The following is a 22461-nucleotide window of genomic DNA, read 5'->3' on the forward strand; positions in this document are numbered from 1 at the left end:
GTTGCAGTAGCATGTCAGAATTGGAGGTTTATCAGGGCGATCTGGTGAAACTTTGATTTTTGAATTTTTTTTCTCGAAATGAGGTTACACCACGACAAATTTTCATAGTCTGAAAAAATTTGATCAATATCACCTTCTAATGGGCATTTCCAGACAAAAAAAAAAAAATAATCATAAACCATTACGGCTGTTAATGTAGCCTTGTCCATTTTCCCTGCAGGAAGAAGGCAGTGGCTCGAGAGCCAGATGTCTTTAAGAAAGAACTGACAACTGGATTAAATTATGAAAATAATCAAATATATCTCATTTATAAAAAAAAAAAACCACCAAACGATGTTGTCTGACAAGAATGTGTGATCGGAGTTTCAACCACAGCTGCTGCTGTTGCTGTATTGAATGACAGTTAGAAAAGCAGTGATGTGTGATATTAAAAAAAACAAAACTTTTAAAATAGAAATAAACAGTGTATATAAAGAAGCAGATGGTACTGTGGTGGAGCGGGTGATGTTGCCACCGCACAGCTCCAGAATCCCCTGGAGGTAAATTGCTTCTTGGTGCGAATGTGTGTGTGAATATGTGTGTGTGTGTGTGGTGCTCTGTGATGGATCGTCCTCCCATCCAGGGTGTATTCTCACCACACTCCCAGTGTACCCGGAATAGGCTCCGGATTCACTGTGATCCGGACCAGGATAAAGCGCTAACCGGAACTGCTTGACAGTGAGGACATATTGACAGCTTTTCTAAACTTTAAATCTTTAAGTGATTGTGTCATTGATATTGCAAAGACATGGAAGGCTTGATGTGCGTATCATTACACTTCCTCCATTTAGCTTACCTGTTAATTTAACAATATGGCTTCTGTGGTTGGAAGTGTGTGAGATAGCATAAATATTTTCATTAGGTTCACTTTTATCAGTCCTGGTGTGTGCAGAGAATTGATCTCTACACTTTTTAAGGCCTGTCTTGTGCATATGCCATGTTTAGAAGTAAGGCCCAAATCTGTGCTCTTTTGAAACTGTAATCAGTGAAATGGGAAGTGAAAATTATTACATTCTTTTTCATTTCTCACTTGTCTTTTAACGCTTGTCTTAAAGACCGTGCCACACACTATATGGCCAAAAGGTTGTGGACATCTGACCATCACATCCATAAGTGGTTCTTCCCCAAACTGTTGCCACAAAGTTGGAAAGAAAACAATTGTCTAGAATGTCACTGTATGTACATAACATTACTGTACATTTTCCCTTCACTGGAACTAAGAGGCTCCAAATCTGTTTCATGATGACAATCTCCCTGTGTACAAAGTGGGGTCCATAAAGACATGGTTTCCCAAGGTTGATGTAGTGTAGAAGAACTCAAGTTGCGCCAATTCCTGACCTCAGCCTCACTGAACGCCTTTGGGATGAATTGAAAAGCCGGCTGTGCACCAGGCCTCCTCACCCGACATCAGTGCCCGACTTCACTAATGCTCTTGTGGCTGAATGGGTACAAATCCCCACAGCAAAGCCCCCAAAATCTAGTGGAAAACCTTCCAAGAAGATTGGAAGCGCCATATTAATGGCCATGTTTTTGGAACGGGGACATATGGACGTGATGATCAAGCGTTCACATACTTTTGGCCGTGTAGTGTATTTAGTCAGAATATATTCTATTGGTCTGAATGATGCCTGATGGAGTCTTGCAAGCCTTGACTATTCCACCGAATTATCCTTGTCTATATCTGAATGTTTTAATACAGAAAGACATTTAAGATATAAAATAATATGAAAGCCATTTCTTTATGGAGGTAAAAATAATTGGAGTCACTCATGGCCTATAGGGTCTGGGTTGACAGAATCAAGCTGTTACTGAAGAGGAATGAATGAATACCTGTGAGCAGCTAGACTCATGATATAGCTTTCAATCAATCTCCAAGCTTCAGTAAACACTATTTCAGCTTTTACAGGGAGTGGTTTCCTTGGCGCTAAACCTGTGATCCTCACAATTACTCATTTTACTCCTTTTTACTATGATCAGCAACTATATTTACTCATTTTACTACGATATACTCTTTCCTTAGTGATCACAGGGATACATAACATCTGTGTAAGCTTTTTATGTCAACTTATAGGGTTATTCTCTTAGGCAGCATTTGCCATAATAACTGCTTTCATCAGATCTGTTATTTACCTAAATCAAGGTTCATTTAAAATGTATATGTTTGGATTGTATTATATTTCATCTGTAAGTCATTTTAGATTTAATGGTATGCAACAAGGACTTAATCTAACTTCAAGTAACTCACTTGAGTCATTTTGAAACAAATCATTCTAATTATTCAAGTAAATGAGGAAGGAAACCAGTGAGCCTGCTTCAGGTTTCTATTTCAGTGCAAACAACATACCAGACAAGAACTCGGTGCAGGAAAGGTAAGTATTTTTCACATGTTTTTATATTTTATTCATCATATAGTACATTCAAATAGTATAGGATTGTAAGTATTGTTAAAATGCACAATATATGTGATGCTTAGTTCACTTATTAAATTTCAAATAGTATATCATTATACTTCCTGTAGTACAGAGGCCCTGAAGTGACGGCTTTGAAAAAAATTAGTGAAGTGCTGTGTCATTATTTTGATGAAATATCTTGTTATTTTTTTCTTGAAGATATTATGCTTCTTATCTTGTTGTTTGGATTTAATATTTAAGACCCCACAATTGACTAATAAGACTAATCATAAATAATCATTAAAAAAACCCTGATGCTCTCATACTGAACATCCTTTTAATGCTCTTAGTATTATTTGAGTATATAGCGTAAATCTGTTGAAGAGTAATGACTTATAATCACACTATCAGGTGTCACCCAGATGAGGATGAGTTTTGAGTCTGGTACCTCTGAAGACTTCTTCCTTATTTTCCCTTCCTTATTTACTGAATATTACTTTCTAAGTATTTCATTTAGAAGTACGCTGTTTCCCAGACACTCAGTAAACCAGACTGTTCTGTCATCTGTCCTTTTGTGCAATTTGTACTTTAATTCAACAATGTGTACTCAATCTACAGTATCAACTTCTAGTTTCTCCTCCAAACATATTTTAGTGGCGTGTCATTCTACGTACACTTGTTATGAGTCAAAATAATACAGTAATACAGTAAGTTATTAAGTTAAAATAACAAGATGATATATATTGAAATGACTAGTTAAGTCAAAATAAAGAGATGTCTTAAAATGACGAGTTATTAAGTCTAAATAATGAGATATTAAGTCAAAATCATGCCATAGCACTTCGGCTTTATTCACAACTTGCATTTCAGGGCTTCTCTGTAAGATTGAAACTTTTCCTAGTTATGTACTTTTCCATCTGTATTTTTTATTGAGGTAACCATCGGTTAAATCATTTTATATGCGTGTATTATAATTTTAATTTTGATAATTATGTGGTTAAACCAAAAGTAAAATATAATTCTAGTACTGTGCATCTTTATCACTAAATATAATCTGTCTTTAAGGGATGATGCAGCCATTAGAGCAAGACTTTTTTAGAGCAAGACTTTTTTCAGCAGCAGCAATTGTCCTGGTGTTGGCAGGTAAATCTGCTTCTGTAAAGCTGGTTTGTGTGTCTATTGTTAAAAATATATATATATAAACTGAATCGAACTGAATTGAGATACTAAAAGTAACTGAAACACAGTCTGCCCATTTCAACACACTGTGTGTGTGTGTGTGTGTGTTTTCCAGGAGTTCAGGCTCAGCACAGTGTAACTCTCTCCTCTCAGCATCTCTGTGCTGTTACTGGATCTACAGTAAAAATCCCCTGTACATTTACAAAACCTAAACACTCCGCCACACAGAGAGAGTGGTATCAAGTCCAGAGCTCTGAAGCAGAAACACAAGACCTGAGCAAAGATCCACAATACTCAGGACGAGTGTCTGTAAGCACAGTGACGTCTTCCTGTGAGCTGACACTGAGGAATGTGAGAGTGAGTGACTCTGGAGTTTATAACTTCAGATTTAAAGTCACACAGAGAGGAGACTGGATATCAGCATCATCTGGAGTTCATCTGACTGTTACAGGTAACTAACACACACACACACACACACTCAATTATATGTTTAACTATATGAACATGCCTCACCTTGTTTATTATCTGCAGATCTGAAGGTTACAGTATCAGACTCAGGTAGTGGGCAAAAGAAGCTGAGCTGCACCGCCTGCACTCTGTCTAACAACCCCACTTACATCTGGTACAAGAACGGACAGCTTTTTACTGACCAGGACAGAAATGAAATGTATGTCAGTCGTGAGGACGTAGACAGCTACTCCTGTGCTGTAAGAGGACATGAGGAGCTTCGCTCTCCTGCTGTCTGTAAGAACTCACTTTAAACTTCACTCACTCTGTCTTCATCTCACTGGCAGCTTCTGTTAGATTCCAATAAACTCACAGGCAGTGATTCATGACTGAATGATGTTGAGGTTACTGTAGTGTAACTTTATTTTACATTTGAGAAATTTCTGTTCCTTGTATGCTTCAGGTATTAGCTGCTGGAGTGTGACTTACTCCACCCAGACTATCTGCTCTCTGATTGGCTCATCAGTGGACATACACAGTTATTACACCTACCCTCTTCATTACGAGGTCACAGAAGTGTTCTGGTTCATTAAAGAGCAGATCGGTGTTGAGCCTGTGGATGTGAGAGCAGATGAGGAGTATCAGGATCGAGTGCAGTACACACACAGCTCCCAGAATGACTGTAGAATGAGAATCACTAACTTGACAGAGAGAGATGCTCAAACCTACAGATTCAGATTCTACACTGATGATCCTCAAGGCAGATACACTGGCCAACCTGGAGTCTCTCTGTCTGTCACAGGTAATGCTGTATGAGCAAGGATAAGTTAGCTATAAAGATATTCTACATTTGAAAATAACAGCAAACCGTGCTTATTACTTGCAGATCTGAAGGTTACAGTATCAAACTCGGGTAGCAGACAAAAGAAGTTGAGCTGCATCACCACCTGCACTCTGTCTAACAACCCCACGTACATCTGGTACAAGAACGGACAGCGTGTTACTGACCAGTACACACATGAACTGTCTCGGCATGACAGTAGTTGGGATGCAGGCAGCTACTCCTGTGCTGTAAGAGGACATGAGCAGCTTCGCTCTCCTGCTGTCTGTAAGAACTCACTTTAAACTTCACTCACTCTGTCATCATCTCACTGGCAGCTTCTGTTAGATTCCAATAAACTCACATGCTTATTGATTCATGACTGAGTGATGCTTTATAATGAGTGATATAAGTTTAGATATCTGTTCTAACTCAGTTTGTATGTTTCAGGTGTTTTTGATGAGAAGAGCTGCTGGAGTGTGACTTACTCCACCCAGACTATCTGCTCTCTGATTGGCTCATCAGTGGACATACACAGTTATTACACCTTCCCTGATCATTCCAACATCACAGAAGTGTTCTGGTTCATTAAAGAGCAGGTCGGTGTTGAGCCCGTGGATGTGAGAGAGGATGAGGAGTATCGGGGCCGAGTGCAGTACACACACAGCTCCCAGAATAACTGTAGTCTGAGAATCACTAACCTGACAGAGAGAGACGCTGAAACATACAGATTCAGATTCTACACTGATGATCCTCAAGGCAGATACACCGGCCAACCTGGAGTCTCTCTGTCTGTCACAGGTAATGCTGTATGAGCAAGGATAAGTTAGCTATAAAGACATTCTACATTTGAAAATAACAACAAACCATGCTTATTACTTGCAGATCTGAAGGTTACAGTATCAGACTCAAGTAGAGGGCAAAAGAAGCTGAGCTGTGTCACCACCTGCACTCTGTCTAACAACCCCACTTACATCTGGTACAGGAACGGACAGCGTGTTACTAACCAGGACAGAAATGAAATGTATGTCGAAAGCGGGGATGCAAGCAGCTACTCCTGTGCTGTAAGAGGACATGAGCAGCTTCGCTCTCCTGCTGTCTGTAAGAACTCACTTTAAACTTCACTCACTCTATCTTCATCTCACTTGCAGCTTCTGTTAGATTACAATAAAGATATAGTATTTGTTGACACACATCTGAGACTAACTAATGATGTTAGTTGTTGTTATTATTATTATTATTATTATTATTTTAAATGTCCTAATATTGCTATGGCTAATCTTTTACCCCCATGTAATATATTGTATATCATGTTCAACTTTATATTTTGGTAAATATTAAATCATATCCTGTGAGAAAATATTTGTTTCACATTTTCCCTTACTCATCGAGACACTCCAGAAGGTGCTTTATTGTATCATTTCCCACCCATGCCACCACAAAGCACTGACTGGGTGGATTTGTGGCTGTAGGGATTTGCACTCATTCAGCCACAAGAGCATTAGTGAGATCAGGCACTGAAGTCAGGTGAGGAAGCCTGGGATGCAGTCGGCGTTCCAGTTCATCCCAAAGGTGTTCAGTGGGGTTGAGTTCTTCCTCTCCAACCTTGGCAAATCATGTCTTCATGGTGCTCGCTTTGCGCACAGGGCCATTGTCATGCTGGAACAGGTTTGGGCCTCTTGGTTCCAGTGAAAGGAAAATTGTAATGCTACTGCATAAAAAGACATTCTAGACAATTGTTTCCTTCCAACTTTGTGGCAACAGTTTGGGGAAGAACAACATATGGATGTGATGGCCAGGTCCATATACTTTTGGAATCCAAAACACTAGAGATTTCTCCCACTGCCTCCTGAAGAGATGACATGTCCACTGGGTTAAGGAGTTCCTCAAAGTGCTCCTTCCATAATTCAGCAAGATCCCCCCATAGAGGTCAACCCTGCCCTCTCATTTGTTCTCTTCTCCCCATCCTGAGGCACCAAATGTTTCGCCAGAGCATTCAGCAAGATCCCCCATAGAGGTCAACACTCCCCTCTCATTTTTTCTCTTCTCCCCATCCTGAGGCACAAAATGTTTTCCAGAGCATTTTTGTGGCCACCTGAAAGTCTTATTTCCACAGACTCTTCATAATCCTCCCATGCCAGAGCTTTCTCTTCTGGAACTACTTTTGCTTCAGCCCTTCTGCCTCTCCTATGCCTCTCAATTAAAGAGAGGAGAGCCCTCTAAGAGCAATGCTCAGAAGGGGCCACTAGGCATCAATTCCCTCACCGCTAGTGTCCACCAGCATCTTAGGGTTATTGCCCAGACAGACACTGACAGCCTTTCAGTCCAGAGCTTCTTGCAGGTGTCTCTACTATACTGCTGAGTACAAAGCTACTTGATCATGTCCTTTACCTCACTCGGTACAATGGAAAAGTCCTTTCAGAGGTGGGAAATTCATATTAAATTCATCTCTTACCGAAGCTTCTGCCAGACACTTCCCATGTTGATGTAAGGCCGACTATATCTAGTCCATACCTTTCCATGTACCTTTCTATCTCACGCACTAACTCAGACTCTTTCCCCACCAGTAAATTGACCTTCCATGTTTCAAAACCCTTCCGTTGCAAGGGTCCGTCTGAAACTGTCCATAATATTTCTGTCTCCCCACTTGCTTGAGGACACCACCCCCAGGCCTTACTCCAGGGGTGGGTCCTGGTAATTCTAATCTCTGCAAGGCATACTTTTTTTTTGTATCTGTCATGGGACTTGAAGATTTCAAATGATGATGGGGTACATAACACCTGATTTAGGTACTTCATTGTGACTTGTGATCAAAATATATAAACTAATACGTATTTATTGTCTAATTCTTCATAATTTCCCAATCAGATTCCCCTAAAAACACCAGAGCAGTGGTTCTTTCCTCTGGAGACACAGTGGAGGGGGATACAGTGACTCTGAGCTGTAGCAGTGATGCAAACCCTCCTGTTCTCAACTACTCCTGGTTTAAGCAGAGAACAGATGCAGACACACTGCTGACAACAGGCCAGAATTACAGCATCAGCAACATCAGCTCCCAGCACAGCGGACTGTACTACTGCACTGCTCGCAACCAGCTGGGACAGCACAACTCTACACCAACACACCTGGATGTGTTACGTATGTGTCATGCCTTAATCTGGATGTACCTAAACAAAACAATTTTTATACATACTTGTGGCATTTAAAAACCAGGTTTGCTTTTCCTTCATGCATATATTCTTGCTTCCAGTTGAAGTTTGTATGTGTGGAAGTGGAAAGAATTAATGGTGTTTGTAACAGGGTAAATAGTTGGTTCCGGAATTGCATGTGCAACATCCACAAAAGCTGAAAAATAATTTAATGTAAGTAAATATTTTTGTAGGCCAAACCAAACTCCTAAGGGACCTTCCATGCACGCAAACGTTTATCACCTCTCTATGGTACACATTAAGATACCATTAAAAAAAATTGTGCTGTTGTTTTCTACTTACAATTGAATGCTTAAACATAACCAATATTTATTTTCAAAAAGTTTTTCATTTTCAGGGATTTTGGAGTTTGTTGCCTCAGGGCAACACACACATTTTTGTAATTTTCTAACACACATTTATATATTTCTGATATAAAGTTATTCAAAATACATCTTGACTTACGGATAAACATAGATCCCATTTTTATCTTGATGAAAAATGACTGAAATACTGGTTAAAGGGTACTATAGAGGAAATACAGTGCAAACCTGCTGAAAGAAGACTGAAATTGGCTGCCAGTCGATAATATGATCAATTTTTGCATTTCTATTGTTTAGTATTGGGTCGTCCCTTCCTGATGAAGCATAGACTCAGAAGATTTGTTGTTGATTTTTGCTGCAGCAAGCCAAAGTTTTTCATTTTGCCTGGAGGCAACACGGTACCATGGAGGGTTAATCCACTAATGCAGCTCAGCCATTGCAGCTAGTCAGCTACCACACACACCCACTAAAGCCCTCAACATACTAAATGCTGAGACGACATCTGTAAGAGTTGAAGACAAAACCACCTTTGCGAGCTTACACATTTGTATACTCCCTGCTGTTTCGTATTGGTGTATAAGTGCTCCAGTACTGCAGTGGTGCTATTAAAATTTAATGGCAATTTCCAAAACTACAAGAAAAAGATTACTGCTCCTCATCTATCATGGAATGATTCGGCTTGGGCATACCTTGTTTGTAACAACATAGAGTTGGACATGTAGTGTTCACCCAAAACAGAGAACGAAGCCTCCACACAACATCTCCACATAAAGTATGCTAAGGCCTTAAAGGCCTCAGTATAATTCTTGACGCATTTATGTTACTGTATGTTCATGAGGCCCAGTGTTTTTAATATTGATATTAATATTAATATTAATGCCTGCTTTCAGATTCCCCTAAAAACACCAGAGCAGTGGTTCTTTCCTCTGGAGACACAGTGGAGGGGGATTCAGTGACTCTGAGCTGTAGCAGTGATGCAAACCCTCCTGTTCTCACCTACTCCTGGTTTAAGCAGAAAGCAGATGCAGACACACTGCTGACAACAGGCCAGAATTACAGCATCAGCAACATCAGCTCCCAGAACAGCGGACTGTACTACTGCACTGCTCACAACCAGCTGGGACAGCACAACTCTACACCTACACACCTGGACGTGTTATGTAAGTACTGTTTTTTTTTTTAATTTTCTAAATGTAATACATTCAATGACTAATCAACTGATACTTCTGATCAGACCCTCCACGAATCCCATCTGTGACTGTCTTTCCATCCGTGTCTGGTGATCTGGTCACACTGTTGTGCGTGAGTGACTCCAACCCCATCAGCTCTTACACCTGGTACAGGAAAACAGAAGGAGATGTGATACTGATTGGAAATGGCACCAATTTAACTTTATCCTCAACAGCAGATGGATTTTACTACTGTACAGCAAGGAATGGATTTGGATCATCCAATTCATCAAAATGGGCATATACATCAGGTACTCGCTTCACACAAGCATGCAATGTTGTGATGATGCATCACCTTTTCTTGCCCCCTCTTTGTCTCCACTGCAAGACATATGTGACTTTTGAACATGCTGGTTGTTCTTTACTGATACAGATAACAGAGCTGTGAAATACGCAAGTCTTGGTGTCACTGTTGCATTGGTTCTTATATTCATTCCTGTGTGTCTGTGGAAATGGTAAGAAACCGAAATCACATTTACAACGTTACACATCGTTTACAGGGGTTCTCAAACTTTTTGCACCCAGAGACCCCTTTAACTGTGCCGGTGATTTTATTATACATATTCCAACAGGAGAGGAGTACCAGTGGCCAGCAGCAGGAGTGAGGAGAACAGTGTCACTGTAAGTTTTGGCAAGGGTATTAACAGAGAAATGGGAAATTCAGTTATTTAAAATGTCATGGCTTTTCCTAAAGGTTTGATCAAAACATTCAGCCATTCCTTCATTTATTTTCTGTCTGCTTTTTGTGGTGGGGGTTGCATGAGAGTGTTAGCCCAGACTTCTTTATCCCCATCAACAAGTCCCTAGATGTTCCCAACATATTGTGAGAGGTGAAGTCTCTCCCCTCACCTGACGGGAGCATCCCACTCTCATCCCACGTTTTAATCACATAACCCCAGCCTTATCCAGTGCCTTCACCTGAGACTGAATCTCATCCACCTCTGCAGCCTTGCCATTCTGAAGTTTTCTAACCACCTTGGTAACCTTAGCCACAAAAATGGAGTCCAAAACACCAAAGATTTCTCAAACTGCATCTTGAATAGAGGACATGGCCGTGGGGTAAAAAATTTCCTGGATAAAGTGCTCCTTCCGTTGCGTAACCCTAGTAGAGATCAATACTGCCTCACACTTGCTTAACAGAGTGTGGTCTTGTCTTCCTTTCCTGAAGCACCGAATTTTTTGCCAGAACATCTTCAGGGTGACCCAAAAGTATTTTTTCGTGGGCTCTCGGAACTTCTCCCATGCCCAGGCTTTCACTTCTATAACTGCTTTTGCAGCAGCCCATCTAGCTCTCTATAGCTCTCAATTGAGTCGGTATTGCCTGTACTATGCTTGAGCATTAATCAGGAAGGCATCCTTCTTCAACTTGACAGCTTTCCTGACCACTGGTGTCCACCAGCACATCTTAGATTAGAGACAGTCCTCCCCTGATCAAGAATTTTGGAACCAGAGCCCATACTGAGCCTACTGTGTAAGGCCAATTATATCTAGTCCATACTTTTCCATCTCATGCACTAATTCTGACTCTTTGCACACCAGTGAAGTGGCCTTCCATGTACACAAAGACATTTTCCATTGCAATGGTATGTAAAAGGCTGTGCATTACATCCTTGCAACCCAACTAGCATAGCACCTGACCCACACTCTTCATCTTGCAGGTGGTGTCCCCACAAGTTCGCGTCTATGTAGCCATTCAGGGGTTCAGCCCAGCTGGTTACATGGGTGGCTAGGTCACTATCCACTGTTTGAAGAAGAGCAGAAATATAGAGGCCATACCACAAGATGCAAACCACTCATCAGCTGTAAGAATTGGAAAGCCAGATTGGAATTTGCAAAAAAGTACAGAGATGAGCCACAAAAGTTCTGGAACCAAGATGAACCTTTCCCAATGTGATGGAAAGGCCAAAGTGTGGAGAAAGAAAGGATCTGCTCATGATACAAAACATACCAGCTCATCAGTCAAGCATGGTGGAGGTAGTGTCATGGTTTGGGCTTGCATGGCTGCTTCTGGAACAGGCTCACTAAACCTTATTGATGAGGTTTAGTGATGACTCATGATTGTAGCAGCAGAATGAATTCAGAAGTTTACAGGAACATTTTATCTGCCAATTTACAGAGATATGCATCCAAATTAATCCGTAGGAACTTTATCATGCAGCAAGACAACGATCCAAAACACACAGCCAACTCAACAAAGGACTTTATAAGGGGGAAAAGTGGAAGGCTTTAGACTGGCCAAGTCAATCACCAGACCTTAACCCAATTGAGCAAGCATTTCACCTCCTGAAGAGGAGACTGCAGGGAGAAACTCTCCAAGACATGCAACAACTGAAAGAGCATCACAAAAGAAGAAATGAACAATTTGGTTATGTCAGTGAGTCGCAGGTTTGATGCAGTTATTGCAAGCAAGGGATAGGCAACCAAATATTAAGTTTTATTTACTTCAAAATTTATCTGTTCCTATACTTTTGCTCACCTAAAACTTGGGTGGTCTGATACAAAAGGTTCTATGTTTTATGTTGTTTAACACATCTAGATGTAAATCCCAAACTCTTATCTCGTATCCATTTTTGATCTCAGACCCAAATGTCTTTGCTGTGTAGCACAAACAATTGAATTGGCCTTGCCGTTCCAATAGTTTTGGACGGGACTGTACTTAACACATTTTTGCCAATATATTTGGATATAACCTTATAATTCCAAGGTGTTGATTTGTATAACTATGTCCCATCTTTCTCTCTCTCTCTCTCTCTCTCTCTTTCTCTCTCAAGAGTAACTCTGCCCCTATATATGGTAACATCTCAGCTATGGCCATGACCTCTGACCTCACACATACAGCCTCCTCAGAAGGACAGGATGATGTTTGGTACTCCACCATTAATTTTACACATTCCCACATGAAGGAAGAGCCTCTCTACTCAACTGCTCAACTGCCTAATACGCTTGAGGAAGAGGAAGTAGAATATGCCGTAGTGAACCTTCCCAAACCAAGACCTGTTCAGTAGGTGACACAAATTACATTTTATTCATCATAAACAGTTTATTCAGTGACTGATATGTGTGCAATGTTTTAAAATTTTACAGGACGGAGGAAATCTACAGAAATCTGAAGTTCAACGAATGTAAGAAAAGTGACGATCAACCAGATGCCAGATTTTTTTCCTTATAAAGACAGAATTATAAAGTAGTTCTTTAGAAATACATTTTAAAACTTATCCTTAATTTCAGATTAAACTGGCAGTTGTTTAGCATTTCGTATTTCGATTTTTCTTTTAACACGTTTCTTTTTGAGTCTTTTTGATACCAAAATAATGTCCACATATATTGTATACACTCATACAGACACTTACTTTAATAAAACATATATATGATTGTCACCTATGTACCACTGGTTGCTTAATTCAGACTTTCAATATTCAGTCATTTATCTGGGTGAGCTGGTGGTTTTAAAATACATCTCGTGACACACTCGGACACTTCAGGAGTGAATCCAGTGAGAATAGCGCAAAGAGTACAAGAGTACAATATAAGTAGCTGAAATATTGTAAACATAAGAAGTAGCAGCCTATGTACAATATAAATAAATATTGTAACAGCATAATGTAATGTGCAAAAACTTGCAAAAAAAATTGCAAAGAGGATGGATGATGCTCAATTGTGTGTGTATGTATGTGTGTGTGTTCTTTCAGTCCAGTTTCTGAGTATTGAGGAGTCTGATGGATTGGGGGAAGAAACTGTTGCACAGTCTGGTACCAAATGCTTCGGTACTGTTTACCAGACGGCAGGAGGGTGAAGAGTGTGTGAGAGGGGTGTGTGGGGTCATCCACAATGCTGTTGGCTTTGCGGGTGCAGCGTGAGGTGTAATTGTCTGTGATGGAGGGAAGAGAGACCCTGAAGATCTTCTCAGCTGTCCTCACTATCCACTGAAGGGTCTTGCGTTCCGAGACAATTCCCAAACCAGGCAGTGATGCAGCTGCACAGGATGCTCTCGATAGTCCCTCTGTAGAACATAGTGAGGATGGGGGGTGGGAGATGTGCTTTCCTCAGTCTTCTCAGAAAGTACAGGCACTGCTGGGCTTTCTTAGTTATGGAACTGGTGTTGAGTGACCAGGTGAACACCAAGAAATTTGGTGTTCTTGACGATCTCCACGGAGGAGCCACCGATGTTCAGCGGAGAGTGGTCATTCTGTGCTCTTCTGAAGTCAACAACCATCTCTTTAGTTTTGTCCACATTTAGAGACAGGTTGTTGGCTCTGCACCAGTCCGTTAGCCGCTGCACCTCCTCTCTGTATGCTGACTTGTCATTCTTGTTGATGAGACCCACCACGGTGGTGTCATCGGCAAACTTGATGATGTGATTCGAGCTGTGCGTTGCTACACAGTCGTGAGTCAGCAGAGTGAACAGCAGTGGACTGAGCACACAGCACTGTGGGGCCCCAGTGCTCAGTGTGGTGGTGTTGGAGATGCTGTTCCCGATCTGGACTGACTGAGGTCTCCCAGTCAGGAAGTCCAGGATCCAGTTGCAGAGGGAGGAGTTCAGGCCCAGCAGGTTCAGCTTACCAATCAGGTGCTGAGGAATGATTGTGTTGAATGCTGAACTGAAGTCTATGAACAGCATTCAAACATATGTGTCTTTATTGTCCGGGTGGGTGAGGGCCAGATGGAGGGTGGTGGTGATGGCGTCATCTGTTGAGCGGTTGGGGCGGTAAGCGAATTGCAGGGGGTCCGGTGAGGGGGGCAGCAGGGTCTTGATGTGACTCATGACGAGCCTCTCGAAGCACTTCATGATGATGGGTGTAAGTGCAAAGGGGCGGTAGTCATTGAGGCAGGACACTGGATACTTAGGCACGGGGACAATGGTGGTGGCCTTGAGGCACGTCGGAACGACGGTGCTGTTCAGGGAGGTGTTGAAGATGTCCGTGAAAACATCCGCCAGCTGGTCTGCACATCCTCTGAGCACTCTGCCAGGAATGTTGTCTGGTCCAGCAGCCTTCCATGGGTTGACTCTGTGTAGAGTCTGGTTAGGCACAACACCTGGTCATTGGGAGGAGGGGGGGACTTCCTCGCCGTCACATCATTCTGCGCCTCAAACCGAGCGTAGAAGTTGTTCAGTGCATCTGGGAGGGAGGCATCACTGTCACAGGCAGGTGATGTTGTCCTGTACTTGGTGATGGCCTGGATGCCCTGCAACATGCGCCGCGTGTCTCTGCTGGTCTTGAAGTGGTTGTGGATTCTCTGTGCGTGTGTCCGCTTTGCTTGTCTGATGGCCCGGGACAGTTTGGCCCTTGCTGTTCTTAGGACCGCCTTGTCGCCTGCTCTGAAGGCGGAGTCTTGGGCCCTCAGTAGCGTGCGCACAGACATCCACGGCTTCTGGATGGAGTGTGTGGTGATGATCTTGGAGACGGTGACGTCATCAATGCACTTGCTGATATAGCTGGTCACTGATGTCGCGTATTCCTCCAAGTTGGTGAAGTCGCCGTCAGTTGCCGCTTCCCCGAACATGTGCCAGTCAGTGTGTTCAAAACAGTCCTGAAGAGCAGAGATGGCTCCTGCTGGCCAGGTTCTCACCTGCTTCAGAACCGGTTTGGAGCGTCTGACGAGCGGTCTGTATGATGGTATTAGCATAACAGAGATGTGGTCGGAGTAGCCGAGGTGGGGTCGGGGCTCGGCCGGGTACGTGCCGGGGATGTTTGTGTAAACAAGATCCAGCGTGTTCTCCCCTCTCGTTGCAAAGTCCACGTGCTGATGGAATTTAGGGATGACTGACTTGAGATTTGCATGGTTGAAATCTCTGGCAACAATAAACAGTCCATCAGGGTGTGAATTCTGCAGCTCGCTAATAGCCCCGTACAGTTCACAGAGCGCGTCTTTAGTGACTACAACAGGAAGCAGTGTGAGGGCTAGATGAGGATGACTTAACATTTTGTAAATTGACATAAGCTTCATGTTTTAGTTGGTATACTTTTAGCCTCAGATCAACAGGTAAGTGAAGCTCCACCAGGAACGTAAGGCTGATGAGATCTGCAGGCCTACCGACTTTAAGACATAACTGATTCAGTAATTTAGCTTAAAAAACATTTCAGGTGATATTTCTTAATATGAATTCTCCACATTAAATTTACATAGTCATTTTGCATATATAAAAGTACATGTCTACATATCTTCCATTTCGTGTATATGTAATTCTTTTCAGCCACTTCTGCGACTCCTGAAGTTCTAGACTACAACTCCCATGATCTTCAACCCCAAAACTCATTACATGACCTCCAAACAAGTGCCTATCCTTCCTCAAGGACACCTGCTTAGTAATGACACTCACCTGTTTTGCAATCACACACTCTCTTTATATAACCCGGACTCTCACCAACCCTGTGGTTTATTTGCTGCATTGGATTTAATAGGACCAGAATCCCAACAATAAGAACCTACCAAGTCAAGATACCTGATAATATGTAACATTATGTAACATTAATGATAAGAGTCTCATTTCAAATTACAGTTATAATGGAAACACTGACAAGCCTTCGCACAAGCCGGAGCTTATTTCCAGACCAGAAAAATCTCAACAGAAGCCTGAATTCAGGATTGCATGGCAGTAGAGCAATTATATGATTTATTCCAGGTCTAGAAACAAACTATAAACCAAACAGATCTGGGAAAAAAACAGTCCATAGTCCACAGCATTGATAAAATAATATCTCTATTTAAAAAATACATAACAAAGGGACTTTTTACCTATTAGATTCTATATTTTAATTGCTGTTAAATGAATAAGATAACATGCATTTTTAGTGGAAACAGTAAAATTTAGAGATGAAAGAGATAATATAGAAAGATTAGATTAATAATGATTAATAATGTTAAAACAGTAGACATTAATATGTGCATATGTGCACATATACAACAGGAGTTAGCTATATATATTGCTATATATATATATATCACAAATACATTTATGAAACCCAATATCCAACAAAATAATTTCATAATATTGTTCAAATTTATTAATTTATAAAATCTATTTATTTTCATTCAATGGCTTAATTAATCCTGTTCCATCTATATACACTCCCTTGGTTCTTTTCATATCGAAAAGACCACAATTTACTTTCTTTATTTAAATAAACTAAATTAAACATTGACTAACAAAATGTTCTTAGTTTTATCTTAAGTGAAAATTCTACTTTCATATTATAGCTAATTTAACTTTTGTTTATGGTGAAATCTGAGTTGTAAAAAAGCAAAAAAATAAATAAAATTATACTGACCTGCATTACAAAAAGTAACATTTTGGCTTGTGTCTAAAGAAAATATACTGATTAAGGTATAATTGGAAATTATAGTTTCTACAGAATAAGAAATTTAATAAAGTTAATAAAATTGCCTGTAACAAAATTAGAGTTTTTTTGTAACTAGTTTATTCAAAATTAAAAACTAAACTTAGATGTAATAGTAAACATTAGGTTATTTCAAAATAAAAAAAAATAAAAAAAAGTTGTATAGTCTTTATAATAAATATTCTTTTTACTTTGTGTGAATGTAAATTTTTGTCTTTGGGAAAAGAAATATTTTTGATTAATATTAAATCAGAATTTAAGGTTTGAACCAAATCCTAAATATAATTAGAGAAAATCTAATAAATTTGGGTGTAACAAATTAGAGTAATTTTTTAAAGTTGGTCCAAAGTATCATTTTTTCAGTGTATTATTCTATTAAATCTTTAGTTATTTGTTTTAATTTTCAACTGGGAAGACCGGGCGAATTCTGCAATGCTGGTCCACGTATGAATTTGGTGCTGTTTATTCAGGTCCCATTTACAAACAGCTTGAATTTGCTCGACGTTATCCGCATTTGATCTGAGCATATACAGTATTACAGACTGAATATCCAACCTTTACATCTACTTGGGCTACTAAATAAATAAAATTTTTAAAAAAAGGATCAAACATGAAATAAAATATCAAATGAACCAATTTCAAAGTATATCAAGTGAATGCACTCAACTGCATATTAAAAAAAATTATGTTGTGTAAGAAGTAAAACCTAAAGGGGTGTGCTGTTATAGGAAAATAATCAACGACTCTATGAAGTGCGACTCGGTGAGGCTAAGTTACAACACCATTGTTGATTCTTTTCCTATAACAGCGTGTCCCAAAGTGCCTTATTTTTTATACTACAAGAAGTTATCTCACAGCAAACAATTTTTATTCATTAAAGAATGACACTTTTTACCCGGTTATAATTATGATATAGAAAATCTGTGAAATAAGTTAGTTCCATTCCCTCACCAGCCTCTTTTTTTTTTTTTTTGAAACAGATAAGACAAAAAAAATGAAGCTTGCTAAAAAATGCTACTGAGAAACTGCAACATCATCTGTCCTGAAAACATGAACTTTGCCTCAGCTTTGCCTCTGAATGTTACTGACATATTCAGTGAATGATTCTCACTGACACTGGAGACTCCTTCCATAAATGTTAAGGAAAAAAAAAAAAAAAAAAATTCTCCTTACAGGACACAGTCCGAATTGCTGTTATGGAAAATAAGTTCACACCTTCTGACCAGATTTGAGAATTCTTCAAACTAAAGTCCAGCCATTAAAAACTTCAGTACAGCGATCATGATGGAAATCTTTTTCACTAGGTGGCAGCAGGGGGTCTTCGGATGTTCACCTCGGCGTATTGGACGCTCTCTTCCACTGTGGTGTCCCGAGGAAATTTGCCACCAGCGGACTGGAAGTGAATGCTTGAGTATTGAACATCATCCTGATGTGAGAGACAGAGAGAGCAGGCAGATGAGAGGCAAATAATAATAATAATAATAATAAAATCACATTATCGTACAGTCCCACCTTCCAAATTGTCTCACCTGTCCACTCTGGGGATCCGTACCCTCAGTGCAGCTGTGGCTTTTAACTGATTTGGACTTTCTCCTCCTGAGAAATAAACCATTTTGAGAATTTTGAGCAAATGCAATGTGCAAAAGAGCCTATCATCTAACACTTTACATACCACATCCACAGAGCTCCTGCGATGATTATTAGAGCCAGGAAGACTGTTACTCCCACTGCGATGAGGATTCCGTTCCCTTCTTCTCCTGGAACGCATCCTGGACAAGGGCCAGCCTCTGAAACTGATGTATTTATGAACATAATGTTAACATCCTGCCATGAGCTCTTGGATGTGCTCTGCTTCCATGGGCTAGGTAATTCATATGTAAGGAATAAAACACAGCGGCGCATGCTGCTAGATGAAAATAATCAACAACTACCTCGTCACTGACAACCAAGCCAAGCAGTTGAGGACTAATAGCTGCTCTCTGGTGTTTCTGAGATTGAACCTGAGCTACCACAACCCTATACATTAGTATAATGGACTGATGGACTTTTTGTGGCTCACGTGTCACAGTTTGTTCAGGAGACCGGAGATCCTCACGTCCTCTCACGGCACAGGAGTAGTCGCCTGCATCTTCACTGGAGATCAGGTAGAGCTTGTTGTGTTTGGTGAGTTTGTTAGTAACAGGCTGTCCGTTCTTGTACCACATGTAAGTGGGGTTGTTAGACAGAGTGCAGGAGGCGATGCAGCTCAGCGTTACTGTAGTCTGTCCTTCTGATGCCACTGCAGAGTGACTCACTCTTACCTGCAGATCTGAGTATGCAAAAAATAAAGGAAAGTGAGTTAACAGATTTACATCAATGCAGAGAGACCAGAACTAGAGACAGTTCAGTGTAGGACATTACCTGTAACACTCAGAACCACTCCAGGTCTACCAGAGAATTTTTCACCATCATTAGTAAGGAATCTAAAGCGATATTCTCCCGAGTCTTTCTTTGTCAGCTGGTTCATTTTCAAAGTGCAGCTTCTGTTTTTGTTCACATATTCGACTCGATTAGTAAACTGCGTTTCCTGCTTCAGGTCCTGGAAGTCCTTATGAGAATGCCAGAATGCTTTACTAACACGCTGATCACTGGAATGTGAGTAACTGCCAGCAAATTCTACTGAAGACCCTTCCAAAACACACACTCTTTTCTCTGGGTAGGTCACACTCAAACAGTTCCTGTTAACACCTAAAATGGAAACAGGTCATGGGAAGGTATTCCAATCATTGGAAGCTGATTGTAAAACTATTTTGGTAACATCAGTGCTTCAGTCCTGAAGACAGCCTCTTCCATAAACCGTAACAAAACTAAACTTTCACTGCCTATTTGCTGATTGAATGATTGATTGATTGATTCTCACATTTCTATGACTATATCTCTGCATTTAATTCAGATATTCTGTTCTGTTCTATTCCAGAAAATCTTCCTTCTTCACATAAGACGTTTTGATATGCAAATGATCATGACAATTCAATGACTATGCAAATTATTCTATTACATCATCTATTGCATTTTGCAGCAAAATGAATACTCACACAGTGGAGGAGAGTGAATATTGTTATAGCCATGAAAAGAGCAGGAGTAACTGCCATCTTCAGCATTTCTTAAAGGGAAAGTTTCCATGTTGTCTGTGTATTTCTTTAAGTATTGTCCATTCCTGTACCAGTAGTACCGGTGAAGAGCAGAGGTCAGAAGACAGGAAGTGCGGCAGGTTAGAGCTTGTTCTGTGGAGTCACGGGTCACCTGCAGGTCTAAATGTAATAAAAGGTGAATGTGTATAACAGACGTGTATAACAGCACAGGTTATTACAGACTAGCTGCTCTGTTACCTGTAACTGTTAGAGTAACTCCAGCTGAGCTCAGATATTTCTCTCCTTTATCCGTAAAGAACATGAGGCGATATTCCCCTGAGTCTCTCTCTCTCAGGTCTGTTATTGTAAGAGTCGAGCTGAAGTTTGTCATCTCTGTGTAGCTCACACGTCCTGCATAGTCTGAGTCTAAAGCTAAGTCCTCTGGCTGTTCCTCCTTCCTCCATTTAGCTTTGTCCTTTAGGCTGAACCAGAAGCCAGTGGTGATGTTGATATTTGAGTACGAACACGTCAGGTTTACAGATGACTCCTTCAGAGCACAGATCTCATTACGGCATGACACTTTCACGTGCTGTACAGCTGATTCTGAAACTGAAATATTAACATGAAATATTAAAAGACCATAAAACATGTTTATATATCACAGGTTATAAACTACATTTATATTAATGCACTTGTTCTAATAGTATTTCTGTAGTGTGTCAAATTTGATCACTAAATGAATTAAAACTGTCAAATCATTAATATTATTATCACTTGGTTTCCTTTAATCACATTTTATTGGCTGTCTTATGATTATGATCTTCAAATCCTTCCTCCACGCTTTTATCTTATTTCTGTTTTTTCTTTTTTTGTACAAAATGGTGCAAACACTAAGCTGGATCAGCACATTCATTCAGAGTAACACGTGTGTGTGCATTTACATTATTGCATTATTCCTTTGCTTTGGCAAATTCACTGGTCGAATTGGATAAATAAAACCTGAGAGATCAAGAGCCTGCAAACTGTGCTGCTCTGAGACCAGCTTCCTCTTTTCAAATCTTAGACTCACAGCTTACAAAATAGACTTCAAAATAAACTGTTCTCAGATCAGCGTGCACATTTATCACTCCTGCTGCTTTAGCGAGACTGGTGAAGAATAATTTGTAACCCATGACTGAACTATAACTCATTCTAATGTAATATTCAATATTGCTTACTCATATAGTCTCTAGCTACAAAAGTTTCCTTATGTGCAGAAGCTCTTACTACAAATGGCAGCAAATCATTTTACAAAACAGGGGAAATATTAGCTTCTCTGATGAGTTGCAAACAAGGCATAGGTCTAGATCATTATAGTTTTATCAAACAGACATTGTTCAGATGGTTTTGTTCTGCAAGTCAATGGACTACTAATCCATCCTGGGTCGCTCATCCAGCCCAAGCCCAGTACAACTTCCCTGTTTGGCTGCTAATCGGTTAATATTGTATATTGTATATTGCTGTTCCAAAAGCTACACTAGCAAATAATGCAGAAATAAATACTCATTAAGTGCAGTTTATGAAATTTTGACCACTTTGTCCATTCGTTTTAGGTTCTCTACCTTCTCTAGTTTGGGCGTGCTGGAAAAATGGCATGGCTAACATATTCCATGTCGCACAGAAAGCTTCATCTAATATACAGTCATTATGTTTTAGTGTCACTAGCAGTATATTATGAACAATATTCTAAATAATATAATGACAAAAGCATTATGTTAATAGACAACAAATATAGCAACCCTACCTGTAATATATACTAGCAGGATCAGCAGGATTCTGGATTCAAAGTCCATTGTTCCACTAAGAACAATGAAAAAAAAAAAACAGAAAAAGAAAAATTCAACCGTATAATATGTTATATGAAATTGTCATTTTTGTGAAATTCCGTTTGCGTGGCAGCCTGTTGAAATGTTGACATTTCCTACTACATGTAAAACTACAGACTCAATCAGAAGTGAAGTTCAAGCGTTTTAAAGTCTAGTTAAGAGTGAAAAGATAAAAAAAAAAAAAATCTTGTTGAAAGATTTCATTTCAAGTCCACGGAAAGACACCCTGCCTACCTTTCCAGTTATAAGCTAATCTACGTATAGACAGACAACTTAATTAAAAAAAAAATGTATATATATATATATATATTAAAGAATTATAAGTTTGCAATGGAAATGAGTTCTCCTGTCTCATCACCTGAGGTAAAATTCACTTAAAATAATCATCTTTTTATTAGGTTGTTTAAACATTGTGATGATTTGATGCAGGAGAAACGCAGACAGGCTTATGTTCATTTCTATCTGCCAATTTATTCCAAATCCAAATCCATTTGGCCAGACTGACTGTTTTTAACTTCTGCATTTGTTAAACTG

The 22461-nt window shown here is 40.0% G+C and overlaps 2 protein-coding genes across 3 annotated transcripts in view; one reads left to right on the forward strand and one right to left on the reverse strand.

The window, feature by feature from the left end:
- The first annotated feature begins 2422 nt into the window (after window positions 1-2422).
- On the forward strand, window positions 2423-13419 carry LOC128317068 (sialoadhesin-like). Its single transcript, XM_053229298.1, has 14 exons — window positions 2423-3572; window positions 3724-4059; window positions 4140-4352; window positions 4519-4857; window positions 4942-5163; window positions 5326-5676; window positions 5761-5976; window positions 7744-8013; window positions 9277-9546; window positions 9621-9866; window positions 9989-10070; window positions 10188-10236; window positions 12387-12616; window positions 12700-13419. Exons 1-14 carry the CDS (start codon window positions 3497-3499, stop codon window positions 12782-12784), a joined length of 2985 nt encoding a protein of 994 aa, XP_053085273.1. The 5' UTR covers window positions 2423-3496; the 3' UTR covers window positions 12785-13419.
- Window positions 13420-16101: 2682 nt separating this feature from the next.
- The window catches only part of LOC113547411 (sialoadhesin), a 6632-nt gene continuing 272 nt past the window's right edge, over window positions 16102-22461 (reverse strand). Inside the window, exons 2-9 of one of the 2 annotated variants that reach the window (XM_026947734.3) lie at window positions 21846-21901; window positions 20321-20671; window positions 20027-20242; window positions 19353-19679; window positions 19012-19260; window positions 18625-18745; window positions 18482-18548; window positions 16103-18378 (exon numbers count right to left, since the gene is read on the reverse strand). In XM_026947734.3, coding sequence (XP_026803535.3) covers window positions 18253-18378; window positions 18482-18548; window positions 18625-18745; window positions 19012-19260; window positions 19353-19679; window positions 20027-20242; window positions 20321-20671; window positions 21846-21894 — 1506 coding nt within the window. In that variant the 5' untranslated portion in view covers window positions 21895-21901 and the 3' untranslated portion in view covers window positions 16103-18252. Of the gene's footprint in view, window positions 18379-18481; window positions 18549-18624; window positions 18746-19011; window positions 19261-19352; window positions 19680-20026; window positions 20243-20320; window positions 20672-21845; window positions 21902-22461 lie in introns of both variants that reach the window. The other variant, XM_053229358.1, reaches the window with a different exon arrangement.

This window comes from Pangasianodon hypophthalmus, chromosome 25 (genome assembly GCF_027358585.1).
Source record: "Pangasianodon hypophthalmus isolate fPanHyp1 chromosome 25, fPanHyp1.pri, whole genome shotgun sequence".
NCBI classification, from domain to species: Eukaryota; Metazoa; Chordata; class Actinopteri; order Siluriformes; family Pangasiidae; genus Pangasianodon; species Pangasianodon hypophthalmus.

Bases quoted from the DNA above. Each gene is read 5' to 3' on its own strand.
- LOC128317068 (XM_053229298.1), top strand. From the start codon at position 3,497: ATGATGCAGCCATTAGAGCAAGACTTTTTTAGAGCAAGACTTTTTTCA. The intron at 10,071-10,187 runs GTAAGAAACCGA...ATATTCCAACAG, and splicing joins CCTGTGTGTCTGTGGAAATG to GAGAGGAGTACCAGTGGCCA. The intron at 12,617-12,699 runs GTAGGTGACACA...AAAATTTTACAG, and splicing joins CCCAAACCAAGACCTGTTCA to GACGGAGGAAATCTACAGAA.